Genomic DNA, 12411 nt, shown 5'->3' on the forward strand with positions numbered 1-12411 from the left:
GGAGCAGCAGATGCTCCTCTTCAGCCAGTGCAGGAGATGGCCTGGAGAGGCTCTGGAGCTGCTCTGGGGTGGCTGAGAGATGGGCTGAGTGTGGTTGGCCATTATCCATTCAGTCAAGGACTCCCTGCTTGTCTGCCAGGGTTTGCGGCTTCCATGTAACCACTGCCCACAGGAGTTTTGTTGCCCTTTCTGTGGGCTCCTATGGCTCCAGACCTGGTTTGCAGGTGGGCTGGGATCCAATGAGAGACCTGGGTCCAGGTACATGTGTTCTGTGGATGCTGAAAAGCAGCCTGGGATGTGGGAGGGCTGGAGACCTGCTCCCTCTTGCAGGCTTGTGGGCAGAAGCCCCTTCCAGCAGCCCCTGACCCTGAGCATCCAGTGCCTGCCTTCCCTCTGCTCACAGCTGCCCGCTGAGGGACCATGCCAGGCCTCTACGCCCTCCTGTCCTGGGAGGCTCTGCCCCTGAAGAGCTCCAGGGTGAAGGCTTGTGCCAACGGGTACTCCCTGAGCATCACTGCTCACCTCATGTACACCAACCCCCACAAGGAGCCTGTGGAAGGTAAGGGAGGGCTGCAGGTCCAGCAGGGACCCAGGCTGGCTGCACAGCCCCTTTAAAGCCCCTGTGCTGGAGAGCATCCTGTCTCCAGCCCCCCTGTGTCCCGGCCCCCAAACCTTGCTCTGTTTGGGGAGTAAAGATGAAGGCCAGCAGAGCTGGGGCCACTGCCACACATTGTGAGCAGGAGGAGAGTGAGACTGAGCAAGCAGATTCCCATCACAAAGGAAGAGGAGGATTTCATCCTCCCTCTGGGTTAGGGAGGCTCTGGGCTGCTCCTGTACCTCACTGGCGTGCTGTGAGTGTGACAGGCTCAGCGGGGCTCCCATGGGCTGTTCGTGCCAATGGCCGTGCCGGGATCTGCCTCGGGGCTCTCCTCTGCCTGCAGGCATCTTCATCTACCCGCTGGAGGAGTCGGAGGTGGTGGCTGGCTTTGAGGCAGCAGTGGGCAGCCGGCGGGTGACGTTCCAGGTGCAGAACCGGCACCGGGTGCAGGACTGCTGCCTCCAGTGCGGCCCCAGCCCCGGCCGGCTGCGCCGCTGCGCCACTGGTAAGGGCCGTGCCACGGGTGGTGCTGCTGGGTGTTCCTGGCCAGGAGGCTCAGAACGGGCAGGGGGGAAGTGTGGGGGAATATGAGGGGCTGAGAGCCCCTTCCAGCCCCCCCCAGTGCCTGGTGGGTCACTGGGGCTGGAGATCTCAATGTCTCCTTTCCCCCCCTTCCACCTCTTCTAGAGCTCTGCCATCATTCACACAGCCTTTGTGACACCTGTGCTCTGTTGTCACCTTTGGGAGCAATTTGGGCCACTAATGACCTCCTCCACGACCCCACAGCCTCACTGACCTTGCCCAATCCCTCATCTCTCTCCTGCCCAGGCCACCTTGTCTTGGATGAGGACGTGGAGCGCTCCACCTTCATCATTGCCACTGGCACCCTGTGCCCCTCGGAGAGCCTGGCTGTGACCCTGAGCACTGTGCAGGAGCTGCCCACGCTGCCCGACGGGGCCCTGCGCCTCCTCCTGCCCCCCATCCTCACGCCCCACGTCCCCGCCGACCCTGAGAGCGAGCCGGCAAGCTTGTGTGACGACAGGTTGGCCCTATGGTGATTTTCATGGCTTCCTCAGTCTCTGCCATCCCAGGGGGGTGATGCCAATGTTGGGCGAGCAGGGTGTTGGGGCAGGAGCCATCACCCCCTCTCCCCTTGCAGCCCCACCAGCTGTTTTGGGGGGCCAGGTGCCCGGAGCCAGTCACCCACTGTGGTGCCTGTGGAGAGCGTGGATGTCTTTCGGGGACGACCCTACAACCCTTTTCCTTACGAGTTCACCTTCGAGCTGCTGGTGAAGGGCCCCTGCTTGCTGGCAGGTAGGGGGTTTGTCTTGGGTGTTATCAGTTGGTTGTGTAAAACCTCCTCAAAATGTGGGCGATGTTCCCTGGTCCCTCCCTTCTAGGAGGATGTGAGGGCCTGTTCCTGGGCATCCTCTTGCATTTTCTCCAGGTGAAGAAGCCCTTTTCCCATTCCATCCCTGGGGCTGGGACCCCTCAAAGTCACCCAGCCTGTACCTTTTGGCAGCTCTAGGTCAGCAGCATCCTTCCCAGGGGTGATGTGATGCACTGGGGAGAGGATGGTGAGGAGGGGAAGTTGCTTGGTGGGGATGTGCTCCTTGCTGCTGGCCCAGTCAATCACATTAGCTCTGTCAGGAACAAGCCACTGCCATGGGGCCTGGTGGGTGGAGGGCTGAGGGCTGAGGTTTGTGAGGGACTTACCTGCTGCCTTGCCTTCTCCGCAGGGCTGGAGAGCCCATCACATGCCCTGAGAGCCGACGCTGACCCCTGGGCCAGTTCTGCCACCACCACCTGTGTCACCCTAGCCGAGCCCCACCGCTATGACAGGGACCTGGAGATCATCCTCTACCCTTGTGGTGAGGGGAGATGGTGCCCTTGGAGGGTTTGAGGCATCACCCAAGAAACATCCAGAGCATCCCCCAGCCCCTTGCAGCAACTCTCCTGTGCCCCCCAGAGCCCCACAGCCCCCACCTGGTGATTGAGGATGGCACCATGACATACCCTGAGTACGAGGCGCACATCCGGAGCCGCCGGGATTTCCTGCGGATTGCCAGGAATGACAGCAGTAGCGAGAGACAGGTGACAGGGCAGAGCTGCTGCTGCCCCAGCCAGGACGAGGAAAGGGGGAGGTGGGGGGATGTGGGTGAGGAGACCTTGGTGTGGTCTGAAGGGTATGAGAAAGCCTCTGACCTGCCTGGCTCGCAGGTGGCTTTTGTGCAGAAGCGTTTTCACAAAGACATCTTCCCCAACCCTGTGCTGATGCTGAACTTCTGCCCGGTTGTGGAGGGCGTCCCCGGGGACCTGCAGAGCGTCACCCGAGAGATCCTCTTCCTCATTGACCGCAGCGACACCATCAGTGGCCCTGACCTCGACAAGGTCAAGGTGAGGCACAGCCGTGGGTCCAGGGGGCTCCCTGGGTAGCCTGGGCAGCCTTTAGCAACTGTCCCTGGTCCCTGCTGTCCCCTCAGGAGGCTTTGCTGGTGGCCCTGAAGAGCCTCCCACCAGGAACACTGCTCAACCTCGCCAGCTTTGGCACTGACATCAAGCCGCTCTTCCCATCCAGTCGCCTCTGCAGCAACGTGAGTATCACAGACAAACCCTGGGTATCCACTAAGCCCTCTTTGTCCCCCTGCCAGCTCCTTGACTCGAGGTGGGGGCTGCTGAGCGGGGCATCGCTGCAAGGCCGGCTCTTTGTGCTGACAGGAGACGCTGCGGCGTGCCTGCGAGCACCTCGGTGGGCTGCGGGCAGACCCCGGTGGCACCAACCTGCTGGCAGCCCTGGGCTGGGTGCTGGCACAGCCCCTCCACCACGGCTACCCTCGCCAGCTCTTCCTCTTCACCGGTGCGGCAGCAGGCAATGCAAGCAGGATCCTCCGCCTGGTGCGCAGGCAGGCCAGCACCGTCAGGTACGGCACGGGCACTGCGGCAGGCTCGGTGTTCTCTAAATCCTCCGTGCTGTTCCCACTGATTTCTCCTTGTGCAGCCTCAAATCTTACCCACGTGTGCCCCAAGGGTGTCCTTCCCCCATTGCATCCCTCAGCCCATGGGCTCAGCTCTTCCTGTGGTGCCGCAGCCCAGCACAGAGCCAAGGCAGCACTCTGGCTGTCAGACACCCCTGATAAAGGGCTCACCACTGGGTTTCCCAGCTCCCAGCCCCCTCCCAGCCATGGCTTTCCATCCCCTGGCTCTCCTGCAGGTGCTTCACCTTTGGCATGGGCCCGCGGGTGTGCCGGCGGCTGCTGAAGGCCATGGCCAAAGTGAGCCGGGGCCGTGCCGAGTTCCTGAGTCCGGCCGAGAGGCTGCAGCCCAAGGTAACACCCAGGCAGGGGCACGGGGGGCACTGGGGACACCGCCATGTCTGACCCTGCCTCCACTTCCCACCCCAGCTGATCAAGTCCCTGAAGAAGGCGATCGAGCCAGCCATCAGCGACATCACCATCGACTGGTACGTCCCTGACAGCATGGAGGCTCTGCTCTCGCCCACCGAGCTCCCGGCCCTCTACCCTGGCGACCGCCTCATCAGCTACTGTGTCCTCTACAGCATTGCCCGCTTCGGGGACAGGCGCCCGCTGGTACGGCTGGGGAGGATGGCACGGTCCCAGCAGCACCGGCTGCTCCCCCGGCTGGGGGCTCATGGTGGTGTCCTCTCTCTCCTAGGGCCAGGAAGGGGCTCACCAGAGCTCCCGGGGTTCAGCCTTTCTCTCCCAGCAGGAAATGCCCAGTCCTAGGGAGAGCCACCGGCCACCCCAGAGCAACCCAGGAACTGGGGATGCCTCCCTGGAGCTTTTTGCTGGGAGTACAGAGGTGTCAGAGCGGAGTGAGTGGGGTCCAGAGCTGGGGCAGGGGGCAGTGTGGGAGCCATGGGCTGACAGGGTGTGTGCTCACCGGGCAGGTATCGATCCTGTGTCTGGGGGAGACATCTGGAAGCGGATTTACCAGCCCTCCTACATCCAGGAGCAGTATGTCCTGACACACTGTTCTGTCAGCACTGACCGCAGCCAGGGGCTGCTCTCCCGCAGCTCCACCAGCAGCGAGTCCACTGGCTCCCGAGATGTGGCCCCCGAGGGTGGCTCCTCGGCTCCTGGCGCTGATGTCACCTCCCAGCAGGGCCAGAAGAGCCTGTCTCTCTGCGAGTCCTCCACCAAATCTGCCCCGCTGCCCTCTGCCCCAGCCGGCACCAAGGTAAGGATGCCAATGGGGTGCAGGGGCTCATGGTGTGGGGGTTGTTCATGGCTTAGCTGGAGCCTTGCTGCCCTGTTGTGCCCAGGCATCTGCCCCCTGGGCTGGGAAGCAGAGTGTTGTAGCCTGGATTTTAAGCAAGGATCACAATGGATGCCACGAGGATGTTCCTTGGGTGGTTTTGCCCTACTGAAGTGGGACAGCTGGGGATCAAGCAGCTGGTCCCTTGGTGTCCCTGGCCAGCAGTCAGCTGAGTGTCTAGCAGATCCCTGAGCCAGCTCAGTGACGCCTTAGAGCTGCAGAAACCAAATGAGAATAGCTGGGCTGGCATCACGTAATAAATCTGTTGAGGCAGAGAGGAAGGGCTGTCTGGCTGGGCTTCAGCCTGGCTCCTTCAGCCCTCAGCCAACCCTGCCAGACACTTCATCAGCAATGGGCCACATCCCTGCTGCTTCATACCTGGGTTTAAAGCCCAGCTGGGTTGCTGGGATGGGGAAGGGGAGCTGCCCTGGTGACGATGGCCCCAAGGCTTGGTGAGACCAGCTGTCACCCAGCTCCAGGACATGCTCCTTCCCCATGGCACGGCTTAGGTAACCCACTCCTGTCACACAGCAGCACAGCTGGTGACCTTTCCTGCTGAAATGTCAAGCGTAAGTGATTTCCCTGCAGAGTAAATGATCCTCCCAGCTCCCTGCTGCCAGGGCGAGAGGTGGCATGGGTGCCACTGCCCTGACATGGCTTTTAGGAGAAGCATCTCAATGCAGGGACATCACTCTGCACTGGGGAACACATCCCATTGTAACATCATCCAGCCTGAGTATCCTAGTTAACCTCACTTCTGCACACACACAAATCCCTGGCAGCTCCAGCATCAGTCTGAGTCAGTCCCCAGGGATGTTTGCAAACTCCTGTGTGGGTGCTTCCCATGTCTGTGGTGCCAGAGCAGCATCCCTGCGAGGCAGCTGGTGCCAGCCTACAGAGCACTGGGGCTGACGACAGCCAAGGCTCCAGCCAGCAGCCAGAGAGGCACAGGTGCCCCACTGCAGCTCAGTGCCATCTGGGCTCTGTGCTGGGCTTGCCAACAGCCTTGTCCCCACGGCAGGTGCCGGTGGCCCTGAGCGCAGAGGAGCTGGCGCGGCAGAAGAAGGTGCTGGCACGTGCTGCCCTGGCCGGGCGCAGCTTTTCCACGCCACACGGGGAGCTGGATGCCCACCGGCTCTGCCAGGCCCTGGAAAAGGTGTCACAGAAGAGGAACCAGTCCCTGGAGGGGCGGCTGGATGAGCTGGGACCCCAGCCACGGCAAATGCAGCCCAGTGCAGTGGAGTCAAGTATGGCTGGCTCTGGGGAGGAGGGCGGTGGGGATGGGGCCAGGCACCCTTGCCTTGCTGAGCCCATCCTTTGCCGTGTCCCAGATCACCCCCTCTCGCCCACCCACCTGGACTGGGACATGCTGGTGGAGCCCTCCTACCTCTTCAGCGCCTCACCAGTGCCCGAGCCAGGGCAGCCCAGCCTGGGTGATGGCAGCATGCCCCTGCGCTGCCAGGTGGTGATCCACGCTCTGCGAGCCGGCAGGCCGGTGTCCTGGGAGGTGACAGCCTCGCTGGAGGCACTGCTGCAGCCCCGGGAGGGGCCGGGCAGGGAGGACCCGCCGCGGCGGGCGGCCAAAGCCTGGGACAAGCCTCTGCACCGCCTGGCAGCGCGCTCCGTCGTCCGAGACAATGAGAGCGTGGCGCAGCGGGAAGCCAAGCTGGAGCAGGGTGGGTGCCAGTGCGGCTCCCCGGCGCAGCTCCGGCTTCCCCCCGCTCTAACCGCGTCGCTCCGGGCAGGTTTTGCCCGCCGGTTCCGCCTGAAAGCCGTGCAAACCAGCAAAGCCTGCAACGTGCCTTCCCTCTACACCCGCCTGGTGCCCGTGGATGGTGCCACGCAGGCAGCCCTGCCCGTAGCCCCCGAGGTGTGGGGCGTAGGTACGACAAGGGCCTGGTGGGATGGGGAGGAGGCATCAAGGGGACGCAGGGTTGAGGTGGCATCATCCCTTGCAGCTGGCTCAGCCAGCCGGACACGAGCTGCTGCAGCAGGGAACTGGCACCACCGGAGCTCCTCAGCGGGTCAGGGGCAGCAGCAGGATGTAGAGGCGCAGGATGAGGCCCCTGGCACTGCAGGTACTGACTTATGCCTTTATGTCAGCTTAACTCCCCAGGGATCTGCACTGGGTCTCTGGAGACCCTCAGCTGGCGGCTGTGTGGGGCTGGTCCTCCCTAGGGTGCTGTGGATATCCGGACAGAGGCATCTGCCCCATACTGGGGAGGGGGAAGTGGGAGGACAGCATAGCAGCCCTTGAAAGCAGCTGTGAGCTTTGAGGGTCCCTGGAGCCCAGGGCCCCACAAGACTTTGCTCTTTTGCAGAGCGAGACGAGATTGCCAGGTCTCTGGTCAGCATCTCCTCCCCTACCTTCGGCTGGGAAAAGCAGAACTACTCAAACGGTGTGTCCAGGCTGGAAGGGGCCAAGGGCTGGATAAGGGTGGGAGATGGGGTACCCTTGATGCCCTGCCACAGCTGGAGCATCCACTGTGCCCTCAGTACCCTGAGCACACGGGCTGAGCTGCCCTCCCAAGGATTGGGCAGTGGGACACACCTCTGGGTGCATCACGTTCACACTGTGCTTAACTCTTCCCCCTTGCAGGGCCTCCATCCAGCCCCTCCACCACCTCCATGGGCTCCCAGAAATCCACAGAGAGCATTGCAGGCTCCAGGTGACACTGTGGGATGGGGGGATGCAAGGGACCAAAAAATGGCATATTGTGGGGAGAGGGGGACAGTGACACTTCTTGGGGGCTGTTGGTCCCATGTCCCCTGCCAGTTCCTGCAGTGTAAGTGGGGGGGTTTGGGTCTCAAGCCCCTTCCCTGCAGCAGTTTGGTGTCCAGCTGCCTTTCAGGAATTCCTCCCAATCCTGTTATCCTGCCTGTGACCCCAGGTTCAGCCTGAGCAGGCGCAGGGGTCCCAGCCTGGTGCTGCGCCCGCAGTGCCTCAGCCCGGAAAGCGAGCGCTCCAGCAACCACGCCAGCCACAACTACCTCCCGCTGGTAAGGACCTGCTGCTCCCTGTGCCCAGTCCCCACCCCAGCGGGGGGAACTGACCCCCGGGGTGCCACCTGAGCCACCCAGGTCATGCCCAGCAGCACGAGCAGTGGAAGATGCTCCCAGTAGATGCCTGCTTAGCCCTGCTGCGTCCTTAAATGTCTCTGGGGATCTTGGTTGGCTTTTGGGGGGGCATTAGACTGTCCCTGTGCCCCAGGGACACTCCTGCAGCCCCCAGCGTTTGGTGCTGCGGTGGGTCTGCGCCCCTGCCTGCCCCCACCACTCCTCTGTGCCCACTCCTTGCAGGTGCAGCTGCAGCAAGCCCGGGGGCCGTTCCAGCTCACCGAGAGCTTCTCTGAAGTGGTGCAGATCCCCCTGGAGCGCCTGCGCCGCGCCTCCCCCTACGCCTCCCACCGTGCCAGCCTCAGCCCCATGTCCCCAGGGGCCAGGAGCATACCTGAGGCAGGACCCAGGGCTGAGGAGGGTGAGGAGCCCATCACAGCCCCGCAGCCCAGCTCGCCCCCGTCCCGGAGCACTTGCTCCGAGGTGCCCAGCGCAGCCGTGTGGGCACAGGCGGACAGTGGGCACGGCTCCGAGTCCGACACCGGGCCCCACTCGGCTGCCCCCTCTGAGGCCAGTGTGAGCTGTCAGGACGTGGGGCCAGAGGATCTGGAGAGCGCCAGCTGGGCCACGGCGGTGGCCTTGGCGTGGCTGGAGCATCGCTGCGCTGGGTTCTTTGAGGAGTGGGAGCTGGTGGCAGCCAAGGCGGACGCGTGGCTGCAGGCACAGCGCCTGCCCGAGGGGGTGGACGTGGGCTGCCTCAAAGGGGCAGCCAGGCACTTGTTCCTGCTGCTGCGTCACTGGGACGAGAACATCAAGCTGAACATGCTGTGCTACAACCCCAACAACGTCTGACGGCCGCCCGAGGGGCCAATAAAGACACCTGGCTCCAAGCCACCTGCACTGGTGTCTCTGTTACGAGCAGAGAGCTGCTGGCTCCATTCAGGCCGTGCCAGCACTTACCAGAATCCTAGGAGGGGGTCACCCCCTTCCCAGCCATCTCTGGTGAGAGGGAGCAGGCAGGGGAATAGGAAAAGCTGTACTGGAGGGATTCCTGGGCTCAATCAAAGCAAATGAAACCTTGAGGCAAAGCAGCTCTGCAATTCCTCTGTTCTAACCTTGCCCCAGAGGCTGCTGCCCAGCCCTGGGCACCCCTTTCCCACAGCTGGAAGCGAGAGTGCCCATGGCTCTAGAAGCTGCTCTGTGTTCCCTCAGGTGGGGCAAGTCCAGGGACAGCTGGCATCATCAGATAACAGTTCTGACATCATCACAGGACAAGGATTTTGGGGAAGGGCACAAAAAACCCCCTTTATTCAGGAAGTCCTGACTTTTGGGGTCCCCACACCTGACCCCTTTGCACAGTTCCAGGGCTCATGGCTCTCTTGGGATTGCTGTGGGCAGCCTGGGAGCCAAGTGGGAAAAGAGCAGGCAGTTCCAGAGGCCAATTCCCACCAGCCAGCCATCCCCACTCTCACTGGGCTTTCTTGGACAGGGCTGTGGGTTTCCTGCTCGGAGGAGGGGTGTGTGACACTGGCGTGGGGGCTGTGCCGTACCAGAGTTGGAGCAGGATGAGTCCATGGCAGATGTGCAGGGCGAGGGAGCTGCAGACTGTGGAGGGGTAGGTGTTCCAGCAGAGCTCGATCACGCCCAGCAGCAGCACCCTGTGCGGGGGGGGAAAGCTGGGGGTCAGCGTGGGGACACAGCAGCCATCCTCACTGCCAGAGCCCAGCAGATGGGTGCTCCCCCTCCCTGCCAGCACGTACTTGGGCATGTGGGCAAGCTTGGTGGTCGGGGTGCACCAGAGTAAGTAGGGCAGTGTGTGGAAATACCAGACGTAGAACTGGTAGTGCAGGGAGCGGCTGCAGCAGACACCCAGGAAGTTGGAGGAGAAGAGGATGAAGACAATCCATGCACTGGCATTAAGGGGGCAAACACAGGAGGATGGAGGTGTGATCCCACAACACTCCCCAGCTGTCCAGCACAGCTCCTTTCCCCAGGGCAGGCTGGTACAACAACATGACCTGGAACCCAACCAGGTTTCTCCCTGCCCTGCCTTCTCCCTCTCTCCTTGCTGCCCACCCTGCCAAAGGATATTGTTGACAGTCAAGCGAGGGGATGTGGGTTTCCTTTTGGCAGGATCCTTCAACAGAGTCAGGATGTTCTCTTTGGAACTGAGGGGGAAGAACAAACATCGATCTCAGCTGCTGAAAGTCTCTCCTAACCCAACATTCCCCTGTCAACCACAATGCCTGGGTTGTACATTCCCCAAAACAGAACAGTAACTGCCCTCCAACTCATGCCTGCAATCCCAGGACTGCAGCACTGCAGGGGCAGGGGAGATATGGATCTGTATCCTGCACATGGGATTGGCAGGGATCAACACCCATGAGGAACCCCAGGTCTCACCTGTGCCACCGGTGCAGTGCAAAGAGCCCCAGGCCTGCCAGGTGAGCCAGGAGCAGAGCAGCATGGAAGACTCGATTGTGGAAAACCTCTTCTGGGAGGAAGCGCCAGTTCACTGTCCATTTGAACTGGAACTGGCGGCCCAGGTCGAAGGAGCGGGTCAGGTACCCAACGGGGTTAACCAGCAGGAAGGGCAGGCCCAAAATCACCTGCCAGGGACACACCAGCACCATCACAGAGCCCCACACCAGCTCGCTGTTACCCTGGCTACCTCCTGAGAAGCCCAGTGCCACATGTGGTGACAGGGACAGTCAGCTAAAGACGAAAGCCATGTGAGTTAGATAATTTATCAACACTCAGCTTGCTGTGAGAGGCTACAGATGCTGGTACCACTGTCTCCACCCATGGCTTTGCAGCCTGCCAAGGCAGCCCACTGTTCCCTGCTGCTGCAGCCAGCACAAACAGGGACCCACCTGGAGAAGGGCACAGATGCAGAGCTTGGGGATACAGCCCAGGAGACCAAACCGTTGCAGGAGGAGGAAGAGGAGTCCAGGGGCGAAGAGCAGGATGTTCATCTTCACCGACACAGCCAGGCTGAGCAGGAAGCTGCATTACCACTGCGGACCCCACACGGGAGCCCAGGCAGCCCCTGAGCCAAGCGCAGCCTCCTCCTGGGGCTGAGCTGGCTCACACACCCAGCACACCACGGGGAGCAGCTCCCAGCCCCTCACCTGAAGAGGAGGCAGCCCCAGGACCAGCGCTCCTCCAGGAAGAGGTTGATGGCGAGGAAGAGGATGGCCATGGCCACAGGGTCATTAAAGAGCCGCAGGACAAAGATGGAGTGGATGCGGTATGAGGCGCAGCACATGAAGAAGAAAACATACGGCGGGACCTTGCAGGGGACAGAGACACAGAAGGGCCATCAGCAGCATGTCCTGGACTCCCTGCTGCCACTGAGCTCCTCCAGCCCTGGCCCTGTGTCCACTTCTCCGGGGTGAGCGCTCAGCAGAGCCCTCCCCAGGGGAGGTCCTGGGGCGGCCGGCAGGAGCCCTGGCCTCAGGGTACCTTGTTGGTCCGGCAGTAGATGCGGAAGACGAGGAGCAGGTTGAGGAGGTAGAGGCCGGCGAAGAGGTACTGTGCCAGGCGGATGTCGGAGCCGCGGCCCGTGGCATGGTACAGCCCCAGGAAGATGTAAACGAAGCCGGCGGGGTAGCTGTGGGGAGACGGGAGTGAGGGGCCGGGCCCTGCGGCCCCTCCGGGAGCCGCTGGTCACGGGGAGCTGGGTGTCCCTGTCACTCACACCAGTGGCCCGGTGTCACCCTTCAGCTGGGTGTAGTCCAGGGTGCCGTTGGCGAAGCCCTCCACCTCCTGCATGTAGGCCTTCCAGTCGATCTCGGTGTCTGCGGGGCGGCGGGGTCAGGCGGGGCTCGGGGGGCACTGCAGGGCCGCGGGGGCTGACCCGCCTCCCGACCCGCCAGCCTGGCCCTGTGCCTCCCTGCCCCGCTGTCAGCACAGCCTCTTCCCCTGCCGCCCACACCCAGCACCCCCAGCCCAGCCCTGCGCCCCTCCCCGGCCCCATCCAGGCGCCCCCGCCCGCCCCTGCCCCTGCCCGGGGGATGCTGTCACCGAGGGGCCGGGGCAGGTCCGTCCCCCTGTCCGCGGCATCCCCGCCCCCCGCGCTGCCCCGGGACCAGCCCCGCCATCGCCTCCCGCCCCGGGGCCGAGCTGTCCCTGCCCGGGACCGCCCCGCGCTGTCCTGCACCGGCCCCGCCATCCCCGGGGGCAGCCCCAGGCAGCGCCGGGCCGGGCCGGGCCCCGGCACTCACAGGGGACCCTGCGGATGACCCAGAGGTTGACGCCGCCCTCGGCCAGGCAGAGGCAGGCGGCCACCAGCGGGGTGTAGCGGGGCTCCAGCAGCGCCGCCCGCCGCTCCCGCCATGCCCGCCGCAGCGCCGCCGCCCCCCGCCCCGCCGCCATTCCGCTCCGCGTTTCCGCCCGGAGCGCTTAGCGAGGCGCACCCGCGCGGACCGGAAGCCGCACGTGGGGGCGCGGGCGCACGTGGCGCGCGGCGCTCCCGCCCC

General features: G+C 63.3%; 2 protein-coding genes across 3 annotated transcripts; one reads left to right on the forward strand and one right to left on the reverse strand.

Moving 5' to 3' along the window:
* The first annotated feature begins 235 nt into the window (after positions 1 to 235).
* On the forward strand, positions 236 to 8818 carry VWA5B2 (von Willebrand factor A domain containing 5B2). The gene is made up of 21 exons (XM_063408155.1): positions 236 to 559; positions 942 to 1103; positions 1427 to 1652; positions 1758 to 1912; positions 2338 to 2469; positions 2568 to 2692; positions 2819 to 2995; positions 3082 to 3192; positions 3317 to 3519; positions 3810 to 3924; positions 4000 to 4185; positions 4271 to 4430; positions 4506 to 4795; positions 5895 to 6120; positions 6205 to 6549; positions 6619 to 6756; positions 6832 to 6951; positions 7195 to 7272; positions 7473 to 7542; positions 7765 to 7873; positions 8174 to 8818. Exons 1-21 carry the CDS (start codon positions 421 to 423, stop codon positions 8780 to 8782), a joined length of 3876 nt encoding a protein of 1291 aa, XP_063264225.1. The 5' UTR covers positions 236 to 420; the 3' UTR covers positions 8783 to 8818.
* A 390-nt stretch (positions 8819 to 9208) lies between these two features.
* Positions 9209 to 12407, reverse strand: ALG3 (ALG3 alpha-1,3- mannosyltransferase). 2 transcript variants are annotated; one of them, XM_063407992.1, is made up of 9 exons: positions 12157 to 12407; positions 11631 to 11730; positions 11396 to 11543; positions 11062 to 11222; positions 10804 to 10924; positions 10334 to 10539; positions 10022 to 10098; positions 9691 to 9835; positions 9209 to 9588 (listed from the first exon to the last, which is right to left on the reverse strand). In XM_063407992.1, the coding sequence occupies exons 1-9, from the start codon at positions 12305 to 12307 to the stop codon at positions 9399 to 9401; spliced, it is 1299 nt and encodes a 432-aa protein (XP_063264062.1). In that variant the 5' UTR covers positions 12308 to 12407; the 3' UTR covers positions 9209 to 9398. The 2 variants fall into 2 exon arrangements, with proteins under 2 accessions (XP_063264062.1, XP_063264063.1); XM_063407993.1 differs by lacking the exon at positions 12157 to 12407 and adding an exon at positions 11957 to 12119.
* Positions 12408 to 12411: the final 4 nt, after the last annotated feature.

This window comes from Prinia subflava, chromosome 11, assembly GCF_021018805.1.
Source record: "Prinia subflava isolate CZ2003 ecotype Zambia chromosome 11, Cam_Psub_1.2, whole genome shotgun sequence".
In the NCBI taxonomy this organism is placed as follows: domain Eukaryota; kingdom Metazoa; phylum Chordata; class Aves; order Passeriformes; family Cisticolidae; genus Prinia; species Prinia subflava.